Here is an 11,003-nt window from a genome sequence, read left to right as displayed (position 1 = left end):
TGAAGAGATGGGTCTTAAGGCGGGACTGGAAAATGTTGAGGATTTCATGGGGAAGGGAGTTCCAGAGCCTGGGAGCTGCCCTGGAAAAGGCTCTGTCCCCAAAACTGCGGAGCCTGGACGTAGAGGAGACCGGCTGAGGTGGATCTGAGGGACCATGAGGGTTGGTAGGGGGAGAGAAGGATAGTGAGGTATAAGGGGCCAGGTGGTGTATGGCTTTGTAGGTAAGAACCAGGATTTTGTATGTGATCTGGTGAGAAATGGGAAGAGTTCTGGACCAGCTGGAGTCTTTTTATGTAGGTTGAGCTGATACCAAGGAGTAGTGAGTTGCAGTAGTCCAGCCGTGAGGAGATGAAGGCGTGAATGAGTCTTTCAGCAGCAGAGGGTGTGAGTGAGGGTCTGATTTTGGCAATGTTGCAAAGGTGAAAGAAGGAGGTTTTAATGACATGACGGATGTGGGGCTCAAGGGAGAGGGTTGATTCAACATAGCAAGGCCAGGTAGTAGTGTTAACTTTTGCTCTGGGGACCCAGACACCATCATACATCCATGCTACGCACGCCCTTGCTCATGCTATCTGACGCACAGAGCGTCCATGGCAACCATACCGTAAGATGAGGTCGAGGTGATGAGGGTTTTTATGCGGGTCTTTTGCTTTGGGCCTTTTCGTTGTAAATCCTCGGATATTCATGGTTATTTATTGATCACCTATATAAACCTTAAGCATTAAACTAGTCCGTTTCCTGTATCCCGACTCGCTCTTAAATCACTTCCGCTGCCGTTGCTGCTCCGATCACGGCTTCATCACGTCATAAGCAATGGCGGACAAGGAGAAGCGCCGGTCCGGGGCTACTCCTCCAGGGATGCTCGAGGGCAAAGCCACCAAATCGGACAGCGACAGGGAGTTCCTGTCGCAGGCTGGGGTGGGAGAACTGCTCCGCGGGGCCATCCTGAAGATGGTCGAGGCTAGATCGGACGATCCCATCGGGTTCCTGGCCGACCACTTCTGCAACCTCGCCTCCGTGACAGAAACTGGCACAGCTGGATGTGGAGACGGGGATCAATTGATCAACGGCCCGCTCAGCGCAGGCGCGCAGGAGCAGCAGCATCTAAACCGGGCACTGTGGCACCTGCGGCTGGCACACCACTCCCAGAGGCAAAGCTCTTGACTTCTTACTAATGAAGCGATTTATTTTTTTATAGAATCAGTGATCAAACCATCATATATTAGGCTCTCACTGTGGTAGACATTAAATAATTCATCTAGTCATAATTTTGCTTAGCAGCCCTGGCTGGATGTCTGGTAATAATAATAATAACTCTATAATAACTCTAGTAGACTCTAGTCTGACATTAATACAGTGTGCTTTAAGATCACTTTCACTTTTGCTCCTCTGTTGTAGCCGTCCCTTACTGTCACTGTGAAAACTATAAAGATATAACAACATGTGTAATTAATTTGTGATAATGACTAGGCCTGGGTGTTTTGGAGTTACTCATAATAGCATACTATCACAATATGCAGGCCTATCCACAATGACAATGGTGTTATAATGGAGTAAATTCTATGATGCGTAATATACTGTATTATGTAATAGAAAATCGTGATGATAACACACTGCAACATGTCGCCTCACTCATTCAGCAGAACAACTCAGTACCAATTTCTATTAAAGCGCCTTTTATAACATGTTTATAAGCTGTAACTAATTGCTTTGTTAATAGTTAGTAAATCATTTATTAATGTTTAATAGAACAGTTATAATCCATAGATAAGAAAACTTTTGGGTTGCCAGGTTGACTGTTTGACCTCTGTTTGTAGGAATTGCAGATCATCTGGACCAAATGAAATATTTTAACAATGTATTAAAATGGCTTGCGCCCGATGTCGGCTGGGATTTGCTCCAGCTCCAGATCTATTAAACATGTGTAAACAATACATTTGCTATTAATTAGCCATTAGTGCCACCTTCTATAACCTTTGATAAAAGATGACAATCTGGTATGCCAAAGTGCTTGTGCAAATTAAAGGGTCAGTTCACCCAAATTACAAAAGGAACATCTCAACATCTGTCTCCAGAAACACATCCCTACTCTGCATATTCCTCAGACCTTGCTATTTGATAACAAATGACTAAAAAATAGAACGATAATATATACATTATACCTCTATTAAAAACAACGATCCTTTGTCATCATTCACTGATATTGATATTAAAGCTGTGTATTGACATATTTTTTATAATATATATATATTTTTATCCGATCCCCCATTTAAAACCCAGATCTGCCTTCAGCAACAACGTCCGCGTGGCCTATGACCTTTTGAACCTCACCGGGCCCCACAGACGTCCAGATGAGGTCCCTGAAGGCCCTCATGGCTCCTGCAATGACGGCCCGACCGGAGGTGGAGGAGGGGTGAGGGGAGGTCTCTATACGCAGACACTGCAGTGCCTGTGCAGTGAGGGTGGAGTCCCTGCCTCCACCTCCGCTCCGCTCCTCCGACGCCTCCACTGCCAAGACCACGAGGCTGTCCCTTATGATGTCTTCCGTCACGGCGTGCTCACATGTGCAGTTTTCTCAGACTACATCCGACAGGCTCAAAGGCTTTACGCTGAAGTGTGCTGCCCGGACGAAAGGCCTGCCTCGCGGGCACTGTGTCTGGCCGTGCTGGGGACCTTAAAGGAAGCCCTGGAGACTTCCCAAGGCCGTGATGGAAACTGCTGTGTTAATGCAAATTATAAAGCTAATTCCTGTCTGGAGGCTAACGCGAAGGCTATACGCTACCTTGAGGCCAGTGCCAAGATCTCTCCATACAAGCTAGCACAGGCCATAGCAGGAGCACAGACACAGGGCCCGGGTGGTAATATGGATGCAAAAGAGTTTGAGAATGCAGCGGCGGAGCTCTTTATCACTCGAGTGAGAGTTGTGTCCTAGGTTTCGTGTCCATTTTCTCATAATTTATGAATGTACAGCAACTTACATTATATCCTAGAGTAAATAATCACCTTGTGTGTACCTTCTGTAACCTCTACTGCCGCTTAAATAGCTACTAAACTACACCTAGGCCTATATAACAAGAAATAATAAAGTAGAACCCTCACAGCTATTACTTCCTCTCAATCAATCAACAAAATTTATTTTGGTTCTCACACATAATATATAGGCCTACATGCATAACAACTGAAGCCTATGCTTATTATGCCTACCCTTTTTACATAATTATCTAATGAGCATCACTTTTCTCTCTGGATTTAATCCATTCAAAATAAACGTACAGTTACATTAAAAAAGGGGAAAAAAGATTCCAAGATGTTCATACATGATTACAGTGGTACACATCTCAGATATTATTTCAATATTTGACATAAAGCCTACACAAATTAATTGTATTGAGTTATATAATTATTTATCACCTTGTTTTTAAACATTTTCTTAAAATTACAGAGTGAAGTACACAATTTTAATTCCTTGTCACAATTATTCCATAGGTTTACCCCTTTAACAGATAAGATTAACATCTATTTTTTATATTAGTTCTTGCTGTTACTTTTTTAAACATATCTCCACCTCTCAAGACTGACATTGACACTTTGGGAAGATAAACACAAATTGTAAAACACATTTCATGTCTATTATTGAACTTGTGGAAGAGATGAGAAATCAACATCTGCTGTGACTGAGCAAGCAGCTACATTGCTGTGTGAAGGACAATAAGTTCCTTAGACTAAATGTGTTCAATGAGATCTATATTTATCTTGACTGTTTCCATTATTTAGCCTTTGACATGAAATGCTCGGATTAGAAAAAAGCAGTCTGTATTGATCTAAATCTAATGCACTCCAATACAACAACCCTGTAAATCCTCCTTTTTTTGACATGTCATTTTCATGTTTTGTTGAGAGGGATGTTGATCATTTTGGCAGCTGTAATTTGTAATGCTGTTGTATTGCATTATACTTATGCAATCATGTAATACAAGTGTTTTGTTAACCAATTATTAGAAACTGTTACCCAGTTTGACAGGAGCCAATCGCATATTTTGTCCCATCGTAGCAGAAAATATTATGGGGAATAAATAGAATAGCTGTGTTAACTTATTTATTTGAACCTGTTTCCTTAGCTGAAGTCTGCCTTCAGAGAAAGTGCAGAAAGGCAGAGAAAGTGCCCATGTCACACATTTCCAAACACTGAGAAACTGATGCAAAAGAAAGAAGTTTACAGACAGTTGAAGGTGAGAGAAAGCAAAGATGAGAGCGATAACAATGAATAAAATAGAATTCTCTTCTCATTACCCTGGATTAATGACACATGAGCGACATCCTTCAGACCAAAACCAAGGAGACAAAAGAGGCTAACATCCTTTCCCAGCAACAGTCCTGAAAGGAAGAGAAGGTTGTGGGTTTGGTCAAGTTACAAGAGACTGAGCAGAACTACACCTCTTGAAGGAATGAAATGAAGCAAGACTTCAGAGAGCCTAAAAAGAGCAAGGCACTGATGAACATAATGCATATCATGTAAGAGAATTAAAACATGAAAATATTATATTCATACAAGATAAATTGTTCCTGATTTGCAGGCCGAAAGTGGACAAGACATCTAGGCTAAAACTGGAAAACATTTAAATGGCTGTATTTCGATGTGAAGCACATTTTGTATTTAAGTCAATTACACTAAATGTTAAAACAGCAATATAAATCAATGAAGGCCAACCTCCATTTACTTGTGTCTCAGAGTAAGTCAAAGTAAAAAGTCAAAATGAATTTTGTTGTCAATTCTGCCATATGTACAGATCATACACAGGGTTAAAATGCTGTTTCTCGGTCCTCCGGTGTAAAACAATAACACACAAACAACAGAGAATATAACAAATGTAAAATAACTAATTAAGTACTAAAACAAAGGTATCCTTGAAGTTGAGGGAGGAACACACATATGAAACACACAACTCATGTGGTGCATGCAGTAGTGCAAATAGCTTAATGGATGTGGGAGACTGTACAATGTTCAAAGTAATGACTCATCTACAGGATGAGTAATGAGCAGGTTTAGTAGAAAAGTGCAAAGTGACAGTGCCTGAAAAGGAGATTTCAGATTTCTTGCAATAACTGTCCAATTTATGAGGAGATGAAGGAGAGATAATTCAGTTTCCTGACAGCGTGATGTATAAAGGTGTTTGCCAGTCTGGTGGTGCTAGATCGGAGTATACCTTTCACCAGAAGGCAGGAGCGGGCCTATTTATGTGACATATTAGAAATTTCGAACACATTTAAATGTTCTCTCAAGCGCTGCTTAGTTTCCGGCCACTAGATGGCAGCACCACTCAGACAGAGTCAGACACACAGGAAGAAAGCGGAAGTACAGTAGCTTACAGCATACGCTGAAAAGACAATAGCTGCAACAACACCTGAGCTGCTTGCTATCATGCTAAACGTTACTTTCATCTCCATAAATTAATGTCTTGCGTGCTTCCGGTTGAACTTTTCAAAATGGAAGAAGAGGAGCAGCTGCGGTCTTTCATGTTCCTCATGACATACATGCTGCTGAAGCGCAGGAGGGACATAAACAACGCGAACATTCAGAGGCGCAATGAGATCCAAAGACGCATCAGACACCGGCAGTACTTCTTCCAAAGACAGCGAAGGATGCTGATGGTCTGCAGTCTCTCTCTCTCACACACACACACACACACACACACACACACACACACATACCAGTGTAGTGTAGAAATACCTTGGTACAAAAAGTAAAAGTCCTGCATTTATAATTGTACTTAAATATACATTTGTTTAACTGTTAATTAATTGAAATAATTATGATGTATTAATTTCTGACTTTAATGTTGCAGCTAGTGAAGGCTATTTATTTTTTTTTTACTATGTACTAAATAATATTTATTTGATAACTAAAGTAATAGCTAGTGAAAGTAAAGTACTATATTTCCGCTTGAACTTTAGTGGAGTAGAAATATACAGGTACAGTACTTACCGTAATAAAAAAGTACACCACTTATTTTAAATGATCCTATTCCTGGGGTAAAATATCCAGGCACTGTGTTAAAAAAATCTAACAATCCAAAATATATAAAAATATTTTGACTAAAATGATCGATTATCAAAATTGTTGCAGATTAATTTTTAAAATACCAGACAAGTTGCAGTTATACAAACAAGAAAGATAAAGCAGTGGACTACATAGATTTTACCAAAAAGGTACAAAATAAATAAAACACATACAAATAAATGGATTTTGACATTTTATGTTTGCACTGTAAGCAATAACAAAGATATAGCTTTTAATTTCACCAACCAGAGCAGGGGAAAAAGTTTATTGTTAAGGTATTTAAATTTATGGATATACAACTTAGTTTAATATATAATGCAATTGATAAGGTAGAGATCTATTATATTTCTTGCTGCAAACCAAACATTTTCCCATTTAAGAGATATAAGAGAAAATTCTGTTTGCAATTAAATGGGTTGAGTCTTAGAATGAATGGTTTTACCAGCTTTTGTACTTGGGTGACTCGCAGGATAGAATCTGTGAATTAATTTAGAGGAAATGTTTATTTTATTATTGATCTTCTTCTCCCCAGATGATGATAGCAGGAGGGATCCGCTCCAACGTCCGCATCCGCACACGTCCCTGGACCACCACTCCAAGCACTGATTGGTGGGAACGGGTGGTGATGACAGAATTCCAGCCGTCTGATTGGCTGGATAAGTTCCGCATGAGCAGGGAGACATTCTTTTACCTGTGTGACAAGTTGAGGCCCCGTCTGGCTCGGCAGGACACCAGCTTCCGCCTGGCGCTGCCGGTGGAGAAACGTGTAGCAGTGGCTCTGTGGCGTCTGGCGTCGAACATTGAATACCGCACCATCAGCTCCCTGTTTGGTGTGGGGAAGTCCACCGTGTGCAGGTGTGTTAGAGACATGTGTCATGCCATCGTGGCACTCCTCAGCTCCATCTACCTGCGGCCCCCCAATGAGCAGGAGCTGGAGGATTCAGCCCAGCTCTTCCTGTCTCATTGGGACTTCCCTCACTGCGTTGCTGCCATAACAACACTCCACACAGCTATCATCACCCCATCAAACAACGCGTCTGACTATGCCAACGCGTCTGGCTGGCTCTCAGTGATGTCTCAGGTATAGAGGGCACCCATGTATGCTGCTGCAAATTCAGGCTCACTAGTTGTGCTATGTCAGATGTTGACCTCTTGCCTCTTTCTGTCTCTTCTGTGTTTCAGGTGGCTGTTAGTGGCCGGGGGCTGTTCTGGGATGTATGCGCCAGTTTCCCAGGTGGCACGGACCCAGCTGACATCTTACAGAACTCATCGCTGTGGGCTACCGCTGCAGAGGGTGGACTGTCGCCTGCTCTGTCGCCTGTCTTCATGGGAAAACCTCTCAGGTAAAGTTAAAGCAAGCAGCATGACAGCGGCGCCAGGATCAAATTCATTAATAAGTATGTCACATTTTTCAGGCATTTAAGTATACTAAATGCAAATTGTTAGTCTGTTCCATCCTCACCTTTTGTTTATTAGGTTTTTTATTCAGCCCTTGTCACCTTGTCATCTGTACACCTTGAAACAGCATTTAGCATTAGTATTAGAGCCAGTTTTTAGTTTTTGCTTTTTGTAAATAGTTAAAGAATATTACCACCTAGTGGTGGCCTCTGTCGACAATAGAAAATGAAAGGACTGCAATTCACACGCTGCCCCAGCCAATTACTAGAGACAGGTGTGAGAAGTTGGAGGCAGGAGACACCTACCTGAGACAGTTCTCAACCGCTGAACAGGCCTCTAGATAATTTAAGTTTGCTTGTCATTTTATATGACTTTTGCTTCTTTGATTGGATTTGGTTTTCATTATTGTAAAGGCCTATTTTCTTTGTTGAATTTGTTTTGGAGCAACCTTGATTTATTTGGGTTGCCCACACAAACCATTCAACATCAAGCACGCTTGACAAGCCAAACCATTCATTAAGCCAAAATAACTTGAATGATAACATGTAGCAAAGGTCTATAGGTATAAGGCATCCAAAGTGGCTTTTGCAAAACAAGCAGAAGGAAGCCGCGGCAGTTGGGCTTAGATACACCATCCATGAAACCACAATTGTTGAAGAAGCAGCCCATAACACTCCAAACATCACTGAAAGGCCAATGGAAGGATTGACATATAAACGCCATCAGCAGACTGCTGTTATATATTATGTCCATTTTAAGTTTTAAAATGAAAAAGTTGCATGTTGTATCATTAGTGCAGTTGCACCCTTTTACTGATTTCCAAAATTCATCCCAAGGGATTGTAAAGTCTTTGAAAGACCAATGAGTACGCTCTATTTCACAGGTTTACTATGAAAAAAAGTTAGTACAGGTTAGTGAGATCAATTCTTATCTGTTGTCTCATCTTGTCCAAAAACTGTCTTGCTCACACTTATGGCGAAGACATAATAAATAGAAGTAAAGGAATATCCTAAAAACGTACAGTACATTTTAACCACCACATATTATATCTGCATATTGCTGTTTCTTATTATGGCTCTTACCCATAGCCTGGTGGCTTGGTACCCAGACATTTTTGAACCTTATTACACCCATATTTTGGCCATGATCTGAGAACTCCACATCTATACACAATCAACTGTACATATTCTGTTTATACTGCACATACAACCCTTTATTTATATATATATATATATATATTATACACACACACACACACACACTTCACTTCCAACTCTGCCTACTCCACCTCTATGTATAACATATTTGTTTCCATCAAAAACCTCAAAAAAGTTCTCTAGTCAGTGCCACTGACCAATGATCAGATCTGGAGTTGGTCCCTGGACGCTGCATAGTGGCTGCCCACTGCTCCCTTGAGGGATGGGTTAAATGCAGAGAATGAATTTCGCTACATGTATGTGTACGTGACAATAAAAGTATACCTTACCTTATACATATACACCGATCAACCACAACATTATTACCACTTGCCTAATATTGTGTAGATCCCCATTTTGCCGCCAAATCAGCCCTGACCCGTTGAGGCATGGGCTCCACTAGACCTTGGAAGGTGTGCTGTGGTTTCTGGCACCAAGACGTTAGCAGCAGATTCTTTAAGTCCTGGGAGATGGGGCCTACACTGATCTTACAGTCCCCTCCAAAAGTATTGGAATGGTAAGGCAAATTCCTTTGTTTTTGTTGTTCACTGAAGACATCTGGGTTTAAGATCAAAATATGAGTATGAGACAAGAGTTCAGAATTTCAGCTTTTATATCCTAGTATTCACATCTAGATGTGTTAAACAACTCAGGACATACCACCCTTTGTTTGAACCCACCCATTTTTCAAGTGAGCAAAACTATTGGAACATGTGACTGACAGATGTTTCTTGTTGCCCAGGTGTTGCCTTTTAGGCTGATTGTCCAAATATTAAATAGCTCTGCATGACTAGTCTAAGTTTTCATCCTTGGTTCATACCTATAAAGACTGCATTTCCTGTTAAAGAGGATAAACCAACATGAAGACCAGAGAGCTGTCTGTGGGAGAAAAGCAAGCCATTGTCAAGCTGAGTAAAGAAGGAAAATTGACCAGAGCCATTGGACAAACATTGGGCATAGCAAGCACAACAATTTGGAATGTCCTGGAATGAAATTACCCTGCTGAAAGTGTCCACTGCCATCAGGGAATACTGTTTCCATGAAAGGGTGTACATGGTCTGCAGCTTAGGTAGGTGGGTCAGAGAAACATCCACATGAATGGCAGGACCCAAGGTTGCCCAACAGAACATCTAGCCATCACAATTTGGCCCTTGTCAAAGTCATTCAAATCCTTACACTTGCCCATTTTTTCTGCTTCTAACACATCAACTTTGAGGACAAAATGTTCACTTGCTGCCTAATATGTCCCACCCACTGACAGGTGCCATGGTACCGAGATAATCAGGGTTATTCACGTCACCTGTCGGTGGTCATAATTTTTTGGCTGATCGGTGTATACATACTGTACATATACATACATACATACATACATACATACATAATCAATCTGTGCATGTTCTCTCCACTGTAAATACTACTATCCTTCATTTATGTACTTCTAGTTAGGTGCTAACGGCATTTCATTGGCTTTTTATCTGTACTCGGCCTTTGAGCTAAAGGCAGAATTTCTGCTGGGTCATTTTCTGATGTCATCTTCCAGTGTGTGCTATAACTGACTAAACCATCTGCTGTATCCAGGTATGTGCTGCTGGGGGAGGCCTGCTACCCTCTGCAGAGCTGGCTAATGAAGGCCTATCCTGTGGAAAAGGGTAGGAGGGTAAGCCACACAGCTCTGACAGAGCCACAGCGGATCTTTAATCGGCGGCTCACCAGAGCACTGCGGGTGCCTGAGGAGGCGCTGCTGAGGTTGAGGGGACGCTGGCAGTGTCTGAGCAAGAGGAACGACTGTGGACTGGATGTGGTGCCCACTATGATTCTAGCTTGCTGCATTCTGCACAACATGTGCGAGGCCCACAGTGACGCCTTCAAGGCAGAGTGGCAGATGGAGGTGGCCGAGGCAGAAAGCCCTCAGCCCAGCCACAAGCAGCTCCTCTCAACCAGCATCGACCAAAGTCATGCTGAGGAGGTCCGACACCTCTTCTGTGACTATTTTGAACAGCAGAGTAATTGAAAAAGCTTCCTACACATAAAGACTAATGTTTTTGAGAGCTTGGAAACATTTGTACATATACTACTACATATTTAGTATGTTTTTGGCCTCACTAGGTTGTACAGTATGGATGGTGATGTTGGTGCAGTAGTTGTTGTCATGCCTATTTATGCTAACTGTAAACAGGCATGTTAAATGTGGCAATTAGTGATGTGCAGATCAATACTAAAGTATCGATATTTCTGATACCAACATTTCCTGCTCTACGATCGATACTCATATAAAAGGATCGATATCTAAACTCAGTAATTTGGAGTGAGTGTGTGTATTATCATAAGTATCTTACTGTCACCGGGATGGT

General features: G+C 41.6%; 2 protein-coding genes across 2 annotated transcripts; both read left to right on the top strand.

The window, feature by feature from the left end:
- Nucleotides 1–599: 599 nt before the first annotated feature.
- On the top strand, nt 600–4,095 carry tpgs1 (tubulin polyglutamylase complex subunit 1). The gene is made up of 2 exons (XM_038728239.1): nt 600–1,151; nt 2,281–4,095. Exons 1-2 carry the CDS (start codon nt 814–816, stop codon nt 2,930–2,932), a joined length of 990 nt encoding a protein of 329 aa, XP_038584167.1. The 5' UTR covers nt 600–813; the 3' UTR covers nt 2,933–4,095.
- A 1,246-nt stretch (nt 4,096–5,341) lies between these two features.
- Nucleotides 5,342–10,993, top strand: LOC119909950 (protein ALP1-like). The gene is made up of 4 exons (XM_038728238.1): nt 5,342–5,649; nt 6,591–7,139; nt 7,241–7,401; nt 10,231–10,993. Exons 1-4 carry the CDS (start codon nt 5,452–5,454, stop codon nt 10,661–10,663), a joined length of 1,341 nt encoding a protein of 446 aa, XP_038584166.1. The 5' UTR covers nt 5,342–5,451; the 3' UTR covers nt 10,664–10,993.
- Nucleotides 10,994–11,003: the final 10 nt, after the last annotated feature.

The sequence above is a fragment of the Micropterus salmoides genome, unplaced genomic scaffold (assembly GCF_014851395.1).
Source record: "Micropterus salmoides isolate LMB-PRFRI ecotype aquatic unplaced genomic scaffold, ASM1485139v1 Ms_hic_scaffold_19, whole genome shotgun sequence".
Classification (NCBI taxonomy): domain Eukaryota; kingdom Metazoa; phylum Chordata; class Actinopteri; order Centrarchiformes; family Centrarchidae; genus Micropterus; species Micropterus salmoides.
This window is presented reverse-complemented; position numbering and strand designations above follow the sequence as displayed.